This window comes from Kwoniella botswanensis, chromosome 1 (assembly GCF_036426115.1).
Source record: "Kwoniella botswanensis chromosome 1, complete sequence".
Taxonomy (NCBI): Eukaryota; Fungi; Basidiomycota; class Tremellomycetes; order Tremellales; family Cryptococcaceae; genus Kwoniella; species Kwoniella botswanensis.
Genome location: NC_088599.1, coordinates 15,289,773 through 15,307,553, shown reverse-complemented (window position 1 = coordinate 15,307,553; position 17,781 = coordinate 15,289,773). Strand labels below are relative to the sequence as shown.

At 43.6% G+C, this 17,781-nt stretch overlaps 7 protein-coding genes across 7 annotated transcripts; 5 read left to right on the top strand and 2 right to left on the bottom strand.

Moving 5' to 3' along the window:
• Positions 1–1,307: 1,307 nt before the first annotated feature.
• L199_005789 (uncharacterized protein) lies at positions 1,308–3,562 on the top strand (the record flags this gene model as incomplete). The annotated part of the gene is made up of 10 exons (XM_064891493.1): positions 1,308–1,369; positions 1,450–1,732; positions 1,841–2,028; positions 2,109–2,205; positions 2,266–2,317; positions 2,395–2,421; positions 2,506–2,621; positions 2,690–2,826; positions 2,913–3,190; positions 3,267–3,562. 10 exons carry the CDS (start codon positions 1,308–1,310, stop codon positions 3,560–3,562), a joined length of 1,536 nt encoding a protein of 511 aa, XP_064747565.1.
• Positions 3,563–3,842: 280 nt separating this feature from the next.
• Positions 3,843–6,053, top strand: L199_005788 (uncharacterized protein; the record flags this gene model as incomplete). The annotated part of the gene is made up of 11 exons (XM_064891492.1): positions 3,843–3,875; positions 3,928–3,955; positions 4,024–4,115; positions 4,187–4,313; positions 4,367–4,494; positions 4,557–4,629; positions 4,687–4,765; positions 4,843–5,002; positions 5,082–5,189; positions 5,252–5,428; positions 5,490–6,053. The coding sequence occupies 11 exons, from the start codon at positions 3,843–3,845 to the stop codon at positions 6,051–6,053; spliced, it is 1,569 nt and encodes a 522-aa protein (XP_064747564.1).
• Positions 6,054–6,397: 344 nt separating this feature from the next.
• Positions 6,398–8,155, top strand: L199_005787 (uncharacterized protein; the record flags this gene model as incomplete). The annotated part of the gene is made up of 5 exons (XM_064891491.1): positions 6,398–6,487; positions 6,648–6,672; positions 6,735–6,860; positions 7,024–7,610; positions 7,784–8,155. The coding sequence occupies 5 exons, from the start codon at positions 6,398–6,400 to the stop codon at positions 8,153–8,155; spliced, it is 1,200 nt and encodes a 399-aa protein (XP_064747563.1).
• A 126-nt stretch (positions 8,156–8,281) lies between these two features.
• L199_005786 (3'(2'),5'-bisphosphate nucleotidase) lies at positions 8,282–10,142 on the bottom strand (the record flags this gene model as incomplete). Its single annotated transcript, XM_064891490.1, has 7 exons — positions 8,282–8,534; positions 8,696–8,910; positions 9,046–9,239; positions 9,405–9,472; positions 9,661–9,856; positions 9,944–10,014; positions 10,060–10,142. The coding sequence occupies 7 exons, from the start codon at positions 10,140–10,142 to the stop codon at positions 8,282–8,284; spliced, it is 1,080 nt and encodes a 359-aa protein (XP_064747562.1).
• A 394-nt stretch (positions 10,143–10,536) lies between these two features.
• On the top strand, positions 10,537–11,640 carry L199_005785 (uncharacterized protein; the record flags this gene model as incomplete). The annotated part of the gene is made up of 6 exons (XM_064891489.1): positions 10,537–10,695; positions 10,766–10,792; positions 10,847–10,912; positions 11,021–11,287; positions 11,342–11,443; positions 11,527–11,640. The coding sequence occupies 6 exons, from the start codon at positions 10,537–10,539 to the stop codon at positions 11,638–11,640; spliced, it is 735 nt and encodes a 244-aa protein (XP_064747561.1).
• A 231-nt stretch (positions 11,641–11,871) lies between these two features.
• Positions 11,872–12,984, bottom strand: L199_005784 (uncharacterized protein; the record flags this gene model as incomplete). Its single annotated transcript, XM_064891488.1, has 3 exons — positions 11,872–12,401; positions 12,676–12,853; positions 12,931–12,984. The coding sequence occupies 3 exons, from the start codon at positions 12,982–12,984 to the stop codon at positions 11,872–11,874; spliced, it is 762 nt and encodes a 253-aa protein (XP_064747560.1).
• An 833-nt stretch (positions 12,985–13,817) lies between these two features.
• Positions 13,818–16,921, top strand: L199_005783 (uncharacterized protein; the record flags this gene model as incomplete). The annotated part of the gene is made up of 13 exons (XM_064891487.1): positions 13,818–14,252; positions 14,562–14,652; positions 14,787–15,001; positions 15,160–15,220; positions 15,304–15,404; positions 15,487–15,499; positions 15,573–15,694; positions 15,856–16,179; positions 16,253–16,276; positions 16,357–16,428; positions 16,493–16,519; positions 16,622–16,762; positions 16,850–16,921. 13 exons carry the CDS (start codon positions 13,818–13,820, stop codon positions 16,919–16,921), a joined length of 1,698 nt encoding a protein of 565 aa, XP_064747559.1.
• Between the last annotated feature and the right edge of the window lie 860 nt (positions 16,922–17,781).

Genomic DNA, 17,781 nt, shown 5'->3' with positions numbered 1-17,781 from the left:
GAGAGTACCGGAACTTTATTTATGTAAAGTCCTTATAAGCTTCGCTCGCTTCATCAATCTGGTTTGACTGATTCCTTGGATGAGAAGAATGTGAACTTACCCGATACTGTATACACCACGCTATTCTTTCCTTCCTCTGTAAAAGCTCTATCCAGGGATCCCTTCACATCTCCGTTGTCGGGCGAATGGGATTCGTCATCTAGCTGTTTAGGAAGGAGCGGTCCATTGAACAGTACTTGTGACCCTACATCCCATCGAATGCCTACCCCAGTTGAGCAAAAGACCACGCCGGTGGAAAAGTAAGGTATTGTGAATTATCCGCCTCCTTCCTCATCTGTTCGGGATATCCCTTGATCTTCTGATTTCGCTGGACAAACGATTCATTCTTTCTCTAGGAATTGCATCGCCTGAAATCCAAGCTATGTTCAAATGGAAACTTGATCAACAAGGTATTGAAAAAGGATTTTGCGCAGATTGGCCACCTCAACTGTCCATTTTGAAGCACAAAGCAAGAGGATGGTTCTTGATTCATGGAGGGGCAAATTTTGTTGATGGAAGCTATCAGAACACGAACACCCATGTGTGAGTAAACTTGGTTATCGACTTACTCTCTACGTCCCAGAGCTTATTCGAAGAGGACGTGTACAGTGAGGGTGCGGAGATACTAATATCTCATAGTGTTCTGGTCGGCAGAAATCATTCAAGTATAGTGCATGCCCTCACGTAGAACTGAAGATGGCAATATGCACTTTCAATTGCCAAAGTATGGATTTTATGGGTAGGATTTGTGAGATCAGCTTCGCCAATTTATTGGGACAATCTAATGTTCAGTAAGGTGGGGCTGGCATACGTAGAAGGGGCATCGCATGGCAACCAAGCCCACCGCCGGAGGACACTTTGGGTACATCGCAATGACATGACGAGAAGAGGGCAGGGAGTTTATATATCGATCAATTCAAGTCGCCGAATAATGGTAGATCCAGGAGAATGTCATCCCCGCTCTCAACCTAGCTCAGTATCGGACAGGCGTGACCTCAAAGGGTGGTTTAGCAGACTACGACTCTTGGTCGCAGTTGTCCCGCACCCCCGCATCCATATCACCCATGCCGTTATGTTTCTTCCGCTGAGCTATATATGGAAATGCCATAGATGATGTCATCATCCGAGTCCGAGATACAGTGATAGTAGACCGACAAGTCAGAGAGCTAGATAAGTATATAAGGCTATGTACATCACATCAAGTCGATCGATACCGTTCAGCTTCAGTAGTCTCACATTTACAGTTATACCAGTGTATATGGTTCAGTATGACCCCACATTCGGAGAATACGAACAAAGCTAAACACTTTTTATTCGTACCTCATGGCCTGTATGTGGCTTCGTATCACACTGAATCGAACATTGCTTTCTTCCTCTGAGTTTCATGCTAATCTGAATTGCATGCGATAGATGGGGTCATTTGCGACCAGCGATCAATTTGATTCCAAACCTCCTTGCTCGATCTCCCAGAGCCCTAGTGACAATTCTGATTCCAGTGGCACATTATCAATTGGCTTCTAAGGAATTATGGAAATACGATTTAGACAAACACGATCAGGTGAAGGTCATTTATTATGGGATTAAGGAAGATCATGAGAAGAAGGATCACGCGAAAACGGACTTGAAAGGGATGATGGGTTTTATCAATGATATTGTGAAGGTGATAGAAGATAATTATGAGAAGATCGTAAAAGTGAGTTAATTTGTGAGATACAAAGTACCTTTTCTTTTCCTTCATCAAACGAGTGCTCGAAAGACCTACTAAGAATCCGAGAATTGTCTGTTGTGTATTGGGTGATAGTCCGAACCTATATACGATGCTTATATCGGGAAAGAAGTGCCAACCCATCCTATACCCCCAGGTGTAGTCATGATCGAAGTGTCGACCACACCGTTCACTATACCCTTGTGCGAGAAGATCAATGAACAGTTGGGGTTGAACGTTGAAATGGCGGTCTGGACGCCTCTCAGTAGTAATTATGTTGCGTGGTGAGATTAACGCATTGCACTTAAGCTTCTTCCCCTACGATCACCAAGCTGAGATCATAGGTTCATGATCCTTTTGATAGGACCGTTTGCATTCCTTCCGAAGGTCGAAGCTATAGAGATAGAGTTGAGAAGATCTTCAAAGCTCCCGAGGAAGATCGAACTGAAGCATATAACGAGGTACGCTACTACAACACCCTCGCGTACCAAATCCTCACTAAAGGGGAAAAAATCGATTAGCAACTCGGAGAGAACGAGGAGGTCATCCATGTATTGGACAATGCGCCCGTTCGTGAGTACAATACATGATACTCGTCTGGCCGTGAGGTAGTCGAGCTTATGTATGTTTGGTTCTATGTCCACTGCCAGATGTATTTGAGGCACAACCTAATCAACGTTAGTGAAAGTCCCATTGCTCTTCGATATCCATGTTCACACCAAGCCGTACTGAGGTAATTTGTCTTTTCGTGGACACCACAGGCGACAACTTCATGGAGATCGCTCTTGGATGTTTACCAGTTCTACCCAGGGTGACAATGGTTCACTCATGGCCGTCATTTCTAGGCCAAGAATATAAAAAGGGCGCGGCTGCTCTGGTGAGGTCACCTTGCTGTGTTTTTAAATACAGCTCCTTCTGACTTTTGATTGTAATATCTCGCGAAAGGGTATCAAAGTACCTCAGATCGGTCCACAATTACCTAAGCCTTCAAATCATGGAACTGAGCTTGTTCAAGGTAAATTGAAAGAGTTTCTTGATAAGACTTTACAAGAAAGGGGTGAGAATAGTGTCATTTACATTAGGTCAGTTCACATACAGCCAAGCTCAATATCCAGTATGATGACTATTATCACTCGGTAGATGGAGCTGATGATGTTATTGATGTCAGTTTCGGTACATTGCTCTTCCCAGCCAACCTTGAACAGCTCTCGATCCTACTGGACGTTCTCATCTCCTTAGACAAGCGGTTCATCTTGGCTTTAGGCCTATCATCGGAGGAGGCTCAGCTGATGGCCAAGGAAAAGATCGATAATTCCGATGGTAAAGGAATATGGTTGAATTGGGCACCACAATATCCCATATTGAAACACAAAGCCACGGGTTGGTTCTTATCCCATGGTGGAGCTAATTCAACTATGGAAGCTATGAGAACTGGAACACCATTATGTATGTGAATATTTCATCTACATTTTTAGTCACCTTCCACGCTTGTGAGTCGGAGCTGATAGGAGTCTGTTGTTAGTATTCTGGCCAGCGGATGCCGATCAAGTATGGATCGCCAATCAATTTCCAAGAATTCACAAAGCAGGATACGAATTCTTACAAATTCGAAATGGTCCCAATATCGGTCGAACCACTTATACAGGTGTCAAAGTAAACGGCACAGAACAAGCTATCAGAGATGAGTTTACAGAAGTGTTTAGTAAGCTAGATGAGGATTTTGGGAAAGAGTTGAGAGAGGGAATAAGGATTTTAGGAGAGAGGATGGAAAATGACCCGTTCACTGAGGAGGATTGGAAAGCTTTTGTTGAACTTTGATTGTGTACCCTCGGATCACAATATACCGTTCTGTATTCACCAATGACTAGATTTGGAGTTTGTAGATATGTGTATAACGAGTAGAGAGAAAGATAGGATGGCTATGACTGATTGAAATAAATGATACTCTTTCGGTGGTCATTACTCTACTGCGGACGATGGCCGAGTAAGTTCCGGAGCAGCTTTGACGCGTTCAAGTCCAAGTCACTTTGTAACATTTCACTCTTTCACCCATGTATGATGCGTCAGACTATTTGAACAGACGACTCGATCAGTCGCAATGGAAGAGGATAGATACCAGTCGCTAAGCAAGGTGAGTTAGCTTCTCCATGAGCGAGCAAAGCTGACTGAAAATATCTTCGCAGGGCGTTTTCGTCATTCCATTTCAACCTGGTTCGTAACTCCTTGATCCTGTTCGTACCGCTCTGTTCCCAAGCTGATATTGGCCGTGACATGTCTAGATGACAATGAAGCAGGACCATCTAGACCCCATGTCAGACCGCTGAAGAAGCTATATGCTTCCGCACTGGAGCATTACGAAAGAGCTTATTCTGTACGTCCCCTTCCATTAGACAGATCAGTGACGTACAAGGCTCACCAATGGAATGGGTTCGGTGTTCATAGGAATACAACGATGAGAGGACATCAGAACAGCTGGATGATATCTCAGATTGGATAGAAAGGTGTTCTGCTGAACCACTTTTGAAAATGAAGAACCCCATATACAGGTTGGAAGTTGGTTTGCTACAGAGTGAGCTCGTGATCGCTTTTGAACAAAAGTGATTGATGCTGATAGCTATATAGATACATCATCATCCCTACCTTCTCTATTACATACCATCGGTACTAGTACCTATACATTACATGGAAGGGATGTGAATGATGTGAATGCGGGATTGAAAGCTATAGCAATAGGATTCATGGGGGAGACTGTGAGTTGGTTCGTCCTATTCTACCTTACACCCCTACTGATACACTTATATTTGTGGATCAGAACGCACCGGCTAAGAAAACTGGAAGGACAGGTATAGAAGAGGTAGAACGATGGTACAAGGCCAGAAAAAATAGTGCGTGAATCCGGCTCTTTTGGCATCGCAGGTAGGACGACTGATCAAGTCATATAGAACCCCAGTTATTATTACATATTCAAGAAGCTCAATTGATATCTTCATCGGTTTTAGGCGAACTAATGTACATATTCTCGTAAGTTCTCTTCATTCCTGCAATCCTACTCTGTCTACGCTTTCAATCAGTGAAGCTTATGACTATGTCTTACTCAGAATACACCCTTCCCTACCGATTCGACTTCTCCTCTCTGTTCCATCCATCACCCACTTTTTATCCACCTGGACACCCTTAGAACCTAGTTCAATAGCGATATCTATGCTCTCTTCGTCGGGCGTTAAGAAGAGGAATAATGGTGTGGAAGCTATATTGAGGGTGAGTCGCTTATATCCAATACGACTGATCCCCTATTGTAGCGAAGTAAGTCTTGATCTAACCTGGACTGACGATTTAGGCGAGTGACACTGCTCCATTGAAGATATCATACGAGTTAGCAGATGAGATACGTTCAGAGGAAGCCAAGTCTGGAGGAGGACCTATGTTGGTTTTGAAAGCTATCAAAGTGAGTTTTTCACATTCTAATCTGTAAAGTGGAAGACTCAAATTGATACGTATCTTGAAAAGTGGCTGCTACTACATCATTCAGTCAATTCACCTCTTTCGCAATTGGCATTCACATCCGATCCCGAGCAGTTAAAGAGAGTTCAGGCTTTGGTGAATGCTGTTCTGCGAAGGCCTAACGATCCCAGTATACCAGGCAGAGATTTATTCGAGATCACTATCAACAAGGATCTATCCTCTGTAAGCTCTGCAAATTTTTGTTTGATTCGATGTATGATAGTAGCTGACATGCATGCTGTAGGTATTGAATCCAGCACCGAGAACGTCCATTCTTCACGCTTTATCAGATTGCAGCGATTATGTGACACCTGCTATAGTATCGGAAGAGAGGGCACGATCGTCATCCCCATCACCTATGAAGGAGACCTCGAAGAAGCGCAAACATCCGACGAAGGGAGATGACCGGTCGAGTAAACGTAAACGGGCAGAAACAGTTGAGGACGAGATTGAACAAGGTGAAAAGGGTAAAGGCGAGGAACTCAAGGAATTACAGATGCTATATGAATTATGGAGGAGTGCAGGTAAATCGGTGAATCTGTGGGATTGGTTAGAAGGGTTCAGTGGAGTCATGAGTGAACGACCGCAAGTACAGCAGGAGAAGGATGGCGCAGAGGATGATGGGGACGGGACAAAAGAAGGTGAGGAAGGTGATGGTGGAGTCGGACTGCATGACGAGGAGAACGAAGCTCGTCTGCATGCGATCTTCATCAGATTTGTGGAAGAGGCTAGGATGATTGGATTGATTAGGGCGAGAGGGAAGGGTAGGAAGGCTGATGAGGTGGTTAAAGGTATTGGTTTTGTATAGAATTGTAGGTGTAGGATTGTATATATATATGCTGGATTTCAAGTATGCCGGCCAATCAATCGATACTCTTGATGCATCCTAGGCAACAAACTCGGTGCAGTACTCCATCTCGGCATCTACTGTCCATCTACTGTGCATATCATATATCGATAGATGATACACGGCCATATATTTTTGGGTGGTGGTTAGTCACCTCCACTTGACATGTCCACCTCAAACCAACTCACTCACTTTCCTTCTCATCTCTTTTCTATTCTTTTCTTTTCTTTTCTTTTCTCTCCCTGCCTCTCGTCTACATCTATGATACATTGCAGATTCAAAATCCACTAAAGGTCTATCCCAACATGTCGGCTGATCAGCCAGGAACAGCTTTGGCTGCAAGTGTCACCACAGATAAGCTGTTGAGTGAGATCGAGATCGGCACAGCAGCAGAGGTGAGCCAGCGATTCTATCTGCAATCTTCCTTGTCTTGCCTTTCTCTCCATGCAGTTACCGGCCAAAAGCGCCTAAGCTCTTATGTGCGGTGTAGCGCGTAATTGCCTAATGGAAATCTCAGATCATGGTCTTACGAGCTGACGCATGATTTTGATATAGCTAGCAATGTTGATTCGATATAACAGCAAGTTTTCTCCCACCGACTGTCTCGTCAGTCAACTGATCATGTCACTTTGTCCAACCTAGCATTTCCCTTCGGACCGACTTTCGTCGAACCGCTAGATCAACTGATACTGGAAGGAAGGAGTCATCCAGGTAAATCGACTCTGATGAGAGGAGATTTGGTCGAATTGGTAGGATCGAGTGGAACGGGTGAGTTTATCAAATTACTAATAGCAATGACGATGTAATCTTGCATTGTTTATTCTACATACATATGCAGATGAAGTTTCGTGCCATACACTAAGTATCAAAGTATCTTAACTAAGTATACAGATCGAATGACTGATATTGATTCATACATCTTCCCGTATAGGCAAGACTACCTTCCTGACTCATCTGATCTTCACGACCCTCCTTCCACAGACTCTTCCCGATTTCCTATCTACCCCTCTTGGAGGAAGGGGTCTCAACGTCACCTTGATCCAGCCAATAACTCATCGATCGATCATCCCACTTGTCAGACAGTACTTGCGAAATCATATACTCCATATATCACCTACCACGCCGATGCGAATGGTCGATAAAGTCATCAAAGAGAGTTTATCGCGTCTGACGGTGTATAGACCTAAACCAAGATGGAAAGAATACGCCCTATGTCTGAAGAAGATTTTAGATAACGCTACTGATTTTCCAAGAGGTATTTCATCTTCGTCGCTGGGAGGGGATGGCGATGGAGGGGGTTTAGATTTGTTGGTAGTTGACGGGATGGGTGATCCGCATTATCCTACTAAATGGATAGAGGAGCAGAAAGGTAATAATAGGTATTACGATGCGGTACATAAAGATAAAGATAGGATATTGGGCATGGAGGATATAGGTTTAAGGCAGGTAATGGAATGTATAGGTAGGATAAGGAAAGAGGTTGGAGCGGTGGTTGTGATGGGTACTCAGGGGTTGAGAGTGAGTTGGACTGGTTATCTGATTATTCTGATAAAATTGTATCAATTGTACATTCTATTTGATTCTAATTGTAATTCCCGACTCATCATTTAAATATTCTCCCTCATTCCTAGTCGCTTGCGCTACTAGAAGAAGATTTAGTCAACCTTGCTGACCACCGATCGAATGACCAGGTATCAAAAGAGTCGTCATCCCTCTTCCACGCGCATCTCCCATCTCCTTATCCATCACCATTCTCCCCTTCCAGCCTCGATATCAATCCCAATACCAAATTATCGGATCTAAATCCTACTTACTGGCCTGTCAATATCCAAATCACATTCACAGGTCAATTGAAAGCCCTGCAGTTCCCTATGGAGACTACCCTGGTCGAAGTCCTTCAATCGAAATATCAAGAGCGAAGGAAAGATCACGATGAAGATCAGACGAAAGTATACGAGGGTATAGTGAAGATGACTCAGACAAATACAGGTAATGTCAGTACGATATCAGGTGGGAAGTTTAGGTTTGGGATCAATAATCAAGGGGTGTTGGTGCAGATCTGAGGTATGTAGCACTATTGCATTGCTATTAGGTTTACATATACCCTTTCTACAGGCCAGGTCTGTAATCTATGTAATTTGCATTGTTGTATATATAGATTGCCATGTATGTAAATGCATACGATACCATTAATCCTTCTTAACTCCGACTTCCTCAACAGCCTTCTTAACAGCCTCAACGGCCTTGCCGTGAATCTCTTTCCCGGCAGCTACGATTCCCTCGTTATTCTTCAACGTTCTTCCTACACCGAAGTTTAACGGTTGACCATGCATGTCGGTACATATACCTCCTGATTCATGGATCAATAACGATCCAGAGGCGTGATCCCATATCTTCTCGGCGTACTCTTTACCACCAGCGTATTTAGTCGGGATTCGGAGGCTGAGCGTGAGTGAGTATATAGGTCAGCATCAATTCTCTTATTAACCATCATGTTGGTCTTGTTGTTGAGATGGGTGAGGATTGATTTCAAGAGGGATTAAATATATTTGATGACTGTGACGACAAAAGGAGATCGCCTCATAGGAGATGAGCAAGCTCACTATACACCACCTTCACCTCTACCCAAACAAGCATACTTAGCCTGACTGTCCATCCTCAAACTTGGTCTTTTCACTTCTAACAATTCACCAATACGAGCTTGGATGGAATGTGCCGAGTGTCCAGACTCGACGGACTCGAGGAATGTCAGTGGGTTGGAGGCTGGTGGAGTGGGAGGGAGGGAGAGTTTGGTGTAGGTTGGGGAAGTGAGTGGACGCTGTAGTCATTAAAATCATAATGATATCAATATGCGATTTGAGAATACATCATAAGTGGTCAATGAAAATTAGTGGACGATAGAGACCATCAGCGTTCTGCCCCTTTGATGTGTGGAGTAAAGATGACCACTCACAGAAAAACTTCCTTCTCCTCTGACGGCAACCATCAAAACCCCCTTTCCATTGGGAATGATCTCTTCACCGATCTTAGCTGGTTCTGGACCGAGATTCGGACATCCGATAACTCCCATTTCCACTTGACCGTCGACGATAAGCGCGAGACAGACTGCGTATTGTTGGTGTCGGATGAAACCTGATGTACCGTCGACTAAGAGAACGCATGGGTTTGATATTAGCTCTGGTCTTACCATCCCTTCCTTGGAGTCAATTTTATATGATGCATATGCATGAACAATCTTGATACTTGCCTGGATCCTATAGGATATTGGCATGTCAGTCGGGTACATTGCATCCACATGTCTATCCAGACAACTCACGATGGTCCAGAATCTACCTTTGTTTCCACCTTCTGCTGAACCAGCATCTATCGCTTTAAGCACTCTAGGGTATTCACTCTCGTATCAGCTTCACGAACGAAGTTACATCATGATCTTGAGCTTCGACAGATATCGCTTATCCATTCCTGTGTTACTTTCCATCCAGTCTCGAGTTCGAATGTTCTTCCTCTCAAACGCAATTCATAAAGTGTCTTCGTTTCTTCGCTCAGCCGGTCACGAAAGATCACTCACTCATCTTCACTGAAGGTCTTGCCTTTGCCCCACCCTTCCTCTCTTTCGAACCCTTCACTAACAAGTTTGACCACTTTCTCTCTCAATCCGTCATTGACTCTCAACTCGGAAGTATCCTCTTCCCCTATAATTGGATCTTGTGGAAAATGCGAGAGGAGGTGCAAGGAGATGAGCGATTGAGCAGAGAGATCGGCAACTGCGTAATTGGCAATGTCGAAATGTCAGCACCAGCTCATAGAGCTTGAGAACTCATTCTGTCATTTCATGCACGGTATAGACCCACCTGTGACAGGTGATTTATCTTTTTTGATGAGCGTATCTTGGTTTACCAAAGTATCTTGTACGTTCTTTGTCCTACATACAATTTTCAGTGCTAGCACGTTACTGGGTAAGACTTACAAGTAACATGCTCTCAAGACCGACAATATGGCCACTTCGGTTTCCTTCTGTAACCTTGTGAAAGGTAAGTTGGAAGATGACATTTTGCGAGTGGTTATCTGATTTGTGGCCAAGAAAGGGTTTGTTCTGAGGTATCCGGTTGATCTGATTGTGAGTGATCTCAGTATTGATGACATATACCTGCTGTAGACTTGAAAGGAGGTGTCAAGAAGTAAAATGAGGAGTGACGAGTGGATGATAATTATTATCTGGAATTCAAGATTGGCACGTCACTACTTTTTTATTCCCGATAATCGATCAACACCACGTGGCAATCCTCGGAATCCTCGCTGATAGCGTGCCTGAATGGCAATACGAGGTGTTGAGTACGCTCAAACGCTGACGAAGAACAAGAGATCAAGAATCATGAACATATCATGATACTCTACAACACAGTGCATACTCCCTACTCGTATTCAGACATAAGCTCGACCAAAGATGCAAGAACTGGTCTGGCCTCCCCCGCCCGCCGCCTCCTCCTCGTCTCAACCTGCCAACACATCGTTACCCCTCCCCCATCCGGAAGCGTACGAAGGTGAACCTAGGGAATATGCAAGAGCGTTGATGCAGAGGAAAGATGATATCGAGAAGGAGATCGTGAGTGGGCAGCTATTTAATCAATGATTGCTGGAACCGTAGCTGATCATGAAGCATTGATTGTCCACAGGAAGCTTTGAAAGACGTTCTGAATTCTGTCAGTTGGACAATCAGCTCCCATCTTAAATTCGTAGCTGATTCTTTCATATAGCATGGTGTGACCCAACAGACTCAGTTGATAGATAATGAGGGGTATCCGAGGGCTGATATAGACATTGTGAGTGTCGCCATGAACATCGGTTTGGGTTACACTTGCACTCCTCATGATCGCGTGTCATATTACGAATTCGATCCTGGACGGCTAACTTCTGACGGTCTTTTATAGTACGCCATTCGTCATGCACGATCCTCTCTCGTCAGATTACAGAATGACCGACAAACGGTCTCGGATCTACTGGCCACAGCATTACAAGATGCATTCTCTAGACCAACATTGTCTTCTTCATCGAATATACCCAATGGTACCAGTCACGGACCACAACCACAAAGCACTTCGAACCAAGTAAATGGTAATAGCTTTGCTAGTCAATGGCCAGAAAAACCAATAGCTAGGGTTAATACTGTCGCGCCGCAGAGTCCTGCTTCGCAAGCTGTACGTCCGATCTGGTATAGACAGGACGATAAGGCTGACTGAGTAATTTGATAGGGACTACAACCTGATGATTTGATACACGATTTTGCAGGTGTTACGCATACTTCTCAAGGTGGGATACAAGCTATTGGAGTTGTGGTATCGAGATCAGAAGGTGTAAGTACACTATTCATCCAGCTGTGTGGTTCTTCAGCGGCTATATGAGATATTTGGCTGATACCCGATCGATACTGATATAGGTTTCTCTGAAACTCTTGGTCGTTCGAGGAGATCAGAGGGTCACATTACATCTTACCCCGAGGAATGGATGGGGTGGTAGGGGTTCGTTAGGATGTCATATCTTGCCTATATAATGAGGGTAAGGAAACCATGTAATTATGCGTTGAGATCTCACGGCTTTGCGCCTGAGTACTAGGGGTGATGATGGATGTATGAGATCATGGAGATCGCATGTATAGTAACAAGTATGCATCTCACATACAAATTTCCATCTATGCCACAACCAGTCGGTATATTTCTACCATGTACCTTTCTCTTCCTGTTTTCTGAGCTGTATTCAGTCTCCCTACACTCCGTACCTTGAATTATACCAACTTCTTCTCTCCCTCTTTCTCAACGGGAACTACAACCTCGGCAACAGGTTTCTGTTCAACCACGTACCCAACCGTCTCATAACTTGTTTTCCTCTCTTTGAGCTGTTCTAATGATTTTTGAACCTGGTTATGTGAAATGACATTCGATATTTGTAAACCCGACTTATTTTCCAACGTATTCAAAGATTTCTCTGACCATTCTTTCAAATCTTCAGTAGCGTCCTTGAACCTGTTCAATGTCATTTGCGTGTGGGCAATACCGGTATTAACAAATTTATCATGTCGAGCTGCAAACTCTGGAAAGTTCTTGTCTTCTAGATCAGATAGGTATTTTCGGATGTTGTGAGATGTCTTAGGAAGGAAATAGGGTGCGGCTGCCAATGTGAATACTGGAGGGGCGAGGAAACGGATAGGTAATGATCGAGTTCGAGTGAGGACACTTCCTGATAAACCGGAGATGAGGACGTAGATTAATCCTGGGTTGAGCGATTCGTCGGCTGGAAGGATCGATTTGACTTCTTCTGTGAGAGCGAAGGCGCGAATGATATGTTAGCATTAGCATCTATATGTGAGAATCAATGTTGAGTGGTATCGCGAAGAAATCCCTCGTCTTCCGTAATATAGCTTCCACAGTGGTATCAACCGTATCTCCTTGCACTGCAATGAAGTGAAAGACCACATCTGTCTACGTCCAAGCTCATGATGAAGGTACGCAGTGTTTTCTCTTCTCCCCCATTCCCATTACACGTTTCTCACACGATCATGATGATTGCAAGAGAGAGGATAGCCACTCACTCTCTACCCTCCTCTCGAATCCTATCCAACTGCCCACTCCAGATTGTAAATAACCTCTGACATCAGTCAAGACGCCCGTGACTGCTTCTCGACTTTGAGCGATGTACGGTACGAGTGGGTTTGGCTTTTCGATCAGTGTGATGGTAGGATTAGATTCGGGAGTGGGGTAGATTGGGAGCTACATAAAGGTCAGCCGGGCAATGTGCGAAGGGGAGACAAAGGTAGCGACATATAGTCAAATTTCAATCAACCTACCTTATCTCCCGAGATGTTCCTCCCTGGTCGGACTGATCCTTCTGCTGCAGCCATTTTGGTGGGTTAGGTTGACAGTTGTTGTGAATACTGAGGCAGATCAGATTGATATTCAACCGTCATTCGCTCATTGCTCATATTGCTTTGCTCACTACTGCTCACATCACGAAGCTCAGTGGGAACCACGTTGACGGAAATATCCTAATGTGGCACCCCATCCGGTGGTGTGGCTACCACGTGATCAACTTCTCAGGGTTCAAAGCCAGGTGATGTTTGAGCCTAAAAAGCATCAAGGAAGAGAATGGACCAAAACGCGTAACATGGTAGTGGACAGGCTGTATATGTATGGACGTGCTTACCAGGTACTGTTGGATGCATGTTGATCCATGCATGTCTGTGCAGTGAGTGTTAGTGTCCATACAACGGTCAAAGTGATCTACCATCAATCGATCACCATCATTCGATCACCATCAATCGATTGATACAACAAACATCCTTTGAAGGGTGATTGGTGAGAAACCTATTTTTGGATCCGCTCTCACAATCTGTCAGAGTACTGTACCACCGATCATCTTCATCATTCGATACTACCCTTTTTGCAAGATACATTATCATCCTTCAATACTAGGAAGAAGTGAAATTGTACAGTATAAGATACAGACTAGAGGGATATAGGATACACCCGCCAAGTCAGGTTTAATATACTTGTTACACTCGGCGCGTCAACCTTATTTATCCCATATCCAATATCCCATTTCAATAATTAGAATATCAGAACCCTTCGCGCTGCGCTCCCCTTGTTATCACGAGTAACTTACTGGAATCTCCAACAATCCAATCAACAACAAATCATCGGAAACTAAGTTATAGAGTACTGTACTCGTAGATAGATGTCACATTCCAGCCGCTCACCACGACTCGGTACATCCTCTTCACCTAAACTATCCGGACGTCGCTTATCATCATCCAATCTCAATACTCCCTCTGCATCTGCTTCGAGAGAACCCTCTCCATCAAGGAGACAATCAGCTTTCGACCTCGGTCTGCCCGTAGCTACAAATTCAAACTCTCAAAACCAGAATTCAAGTTCAGGCGAGACGATAGGAAGAGGATTTACGTTACTGAAAAATTCAATTAGGATGTCGACCAAACGTGGAAATAGATATGTACTTGGTGCGGCGCTGGTTCTGTCGATATTTGGATTTTGGCATATATCGCAGATTTCACATGGAGTTGGAAGTACGAGTTCTCAAGCTGGAGGAGGGAGTGGATGGAATGGTTTGGGGTTGTGGCCTTCTGGTGCTCAGTGGGGTACAGGATCAACAGTGAGTTTTTACAATCATTAGCTGGCTTACCACGAAGCGAAGGTGGTATGTAGGTGAGAAGTTAGCCATGATGTGTAGATGGAGTGGTTGAAGAAGCATGATAATCTTCATGGCATAGATATCTGAAATACAAGACAAGGGTCTTAACTCTGAATGGAAGATGAGGGCGTGCTTCGAGATCAATTATCGGCAATTAGATAAATATATAAACCTTCCAAAGGGGATATTCAAGCAGTTCATTCAAGAGTGACGGATCAATCTGATGCTGATGCTGATTCATCCTGCTTTGTTCGTTCTCTACGATTGTAGCACTCGGGCAACGTCGATTCTAGTTCGTTCGTAAATTTAGATTCTCCAAATATACCAGAGACCGAATTTGTCAGAGGTGTAGCTGGATTTAGTGAGTTGATCTTAACGATTCCATTTTCACTTTCTCTCGCTTTACCAGAAAGCTGTCCGACAGTATAACATACTTCAATTATAATCTTCATGTGGCGGCCATTCGAGCTAATGAAATTCCCTCATATTTTATAGGCTACTTCAAAAACCTCTACCTAGCGAATGGTACCTTCCTAGCTATAACATCTGATCCATCCCATATACCAGAAGTATCCCATATAATGTCTGCTCATCCAACGGACGATAACAAATATCCTCCGGCCGGTACGGATCGATGGAGGGTCTTAGAGCTGGGGAAAGACGATCTGTCGGCTCTGGGTGGAGTGGCTGTTAGGAAGGATGGTGTTTCTGTGAGTCAACATTTTCTCCCGAGAGTAAGAGGACTAGGTTGGGAATGGGATTAGAAAAGACACGAGATGGGAATTTGACGAGTATCATGATCAATCGATGAGAAGAAAAGGGAACGAAGAAATGCTGATCATACATACTTCGATACTTTGCTATCTAGATGTTCTTCAATGATGAAAAAGGATTGAAATCCGTCTCTTTCCTAAAGCATTATTTCCATTGTAAGTTCTACCTACCTTATCTTCGAGTCACTCTCCGCAACTCGACTCACCCGCTGACATCATGTCTCTTTGTAATCTTTCAGTCATCGGAGAAGTCTTCTTGGGCGCTTGGAGAGTATTGACCACTGCTGGAGAGATGGAATTACCTAGGCGGTTGATGTACAGAACATCACCGGATGATTGGGTGAGCTAGTGTCCCTTCGCCTATGCCGTTCCATAAAGCAAGTAAAAGGAAACTGACTGGATGGTTCCCACTTGGATTGTAGCGTGATCGAGCAGGTACGTTAATCTGGCTCCATTACCCGCTAATGATGATACGGACGACAAGCTAATTGAACAATCGCCTCGACAGCCCTTACACCATGGTTCCAGCAATCTGTCATGCCCAACACAGCCATAGAGGAATCGCCCATATGGGAAGATAGAGCTAAATCAGGGATGGCCTTTATCTTCGACAAGATCACCATAACTGATGTGAGTGATTTCATCCGCAAATCCGGATCTTCATCATTTGTGCGATTGTGTATGCTGATTGAACATGTGAATCTCGCCATTTTGCCATTTTAATCCTTCGATATGATGTTTTTTGTCACATTCCATTACTTTCTACCTATCTCCAAATCATCGACTTGTAGAGATGGGCAGCTCATCAGAAAGGTATCGATCCCTGGCGATTCAACAAGATGACTGCCGACCTTCTTTATCTGGATTCCCCCTTCAACTGGATGGACCCACTCCGTCTATCGATGAAACGACTCGTACAAACCAAAGGCACTTGCTCGGTCTACAGGAAAAACAAGAACGTCCCTATCGTGCTGTACATCAACAGACAGTTGACCGGCAGGCGGTTGATTGCTGAAGATGCGGAGGTGTTGGAAAGGGAGATGGAGAATTTAGATAAAGAAGGTGTGATTGAATGGGTTAATGCGCAGATGGAGACCCTAAGTCGAGTTGATCAGGTAAGTCGACTCGGAATGTCCTTTCCCCTTGAAAGGTTGGAAGGTGTTGATTGTTATGATATTCTGGTTATAGTTCTGCTTGGCATTGAAAGCTGATGTAAGTGCTCACGATTCGATTTATTGTAACTGTCGAAAGATGGTGTTAAAGGCTGACACGTATTGTCGAACCTGATACAGGTCATTATGGGAGTACACGGAAATGGATTATCGCACGCTTTATGGATGAAACCAGGAAGTGCCGTTTTAGAGGTGAGGTTATGATTGATATGAAGATTGTATCTAATGCTGATATCTTGTCATTGCATACTATCAGTTCATGTTCCCAGGTGGATTCGCAAGAGTGAGTCTATATCCTATATACGTTGGATTGATCAGCTTTGCTCTCGTCGACTTCCTATATCTTTTCACTGAACTAATCATCATCCATCTTCGATTGATATAGGATTACGCCACTGTCGCTGAACTGATGCGACACGATTACTACGCTATCCACAACGATACGGTCTTCACCAAAGATAAATGGTTGAAAGAAGATGGATGGGGTGTAGGAGCTATACAAGGTTTCCACAGTACTTCGATTCCTGTGAGTCTGAGTCTGAGTTTGCTTTCGGGCTGTATTGCAGAAATGTGTATCGCTGTGCTAACATGAATGAACGATCGTCTCATTTAGCTCAACGGGAAATGGATAGCAAGTCTGATAAGGAAGATAGCACAGGATAAAAAAGGGATGGTTGAACCTTAGTTCGCCCAGTTCGGTAGATTGTCAAGATCAATATCAAGATCTACTGGGGAAAGACTATATATGTTCATCAGGGTAATGTGCACAAGAAGGAAGGATATGAAATAGAAAGAAAAGAAGAAAGACAGAGACATCAATCATAAATCATTATAGAAAAAAGGGTTGACCTGTGTTTTCTCATACTCGTATTCACATGTCTCCAATCTTTTTTTATGCTTGATTCAATAACATCATTTGGGTTTTTTACTATCTTATTTTCCTTGTTTTGCTTTTTCGTTTACTCTCGACAATAGAATGAAAGCATATAGTGTCTGATGTAGTCAGATATTCATACTTGAATCTCAATGGTGTAGGTCAAAGTTTCTGATGCATTACATTCCATCTTCAATCGTATATGCGGATCAACGACATACTGTATGATGTGAAATCTCATGTTGATTCTGCCATCTTGTTGTGCATGTACAAATGCAGAACGCACTGAAGATGTGACATCGTGAATTTCAATATTTTTTCTGCATCACGAGTAATCTCATCAAATCGATCTTTTTTACTCTACTCCCCCTTCCTACTTTATTAGCATTCCGTTTATTATACTTCTTCTTTACTCCTTCTTCTTGTTCTTCTAGATAAGCAATGGCGACTAATTCGTATATAATGTGCCAAGCAACTTAACTTCAATGAATGAAAATGATAACCCCAAAAAAGCTTTTAATCATGTATGTAAAAATGGGATTTCAACAAAATAACAAATAGGAAACTAGTGATACAGAGTCTGATGAATGGGTATATGTCAACTTGAAAGAAAAAAAAAATCGTCCGTGTATGTTGATTCTTTATGAATGCGTGTATGTGCTGTTGTTGTT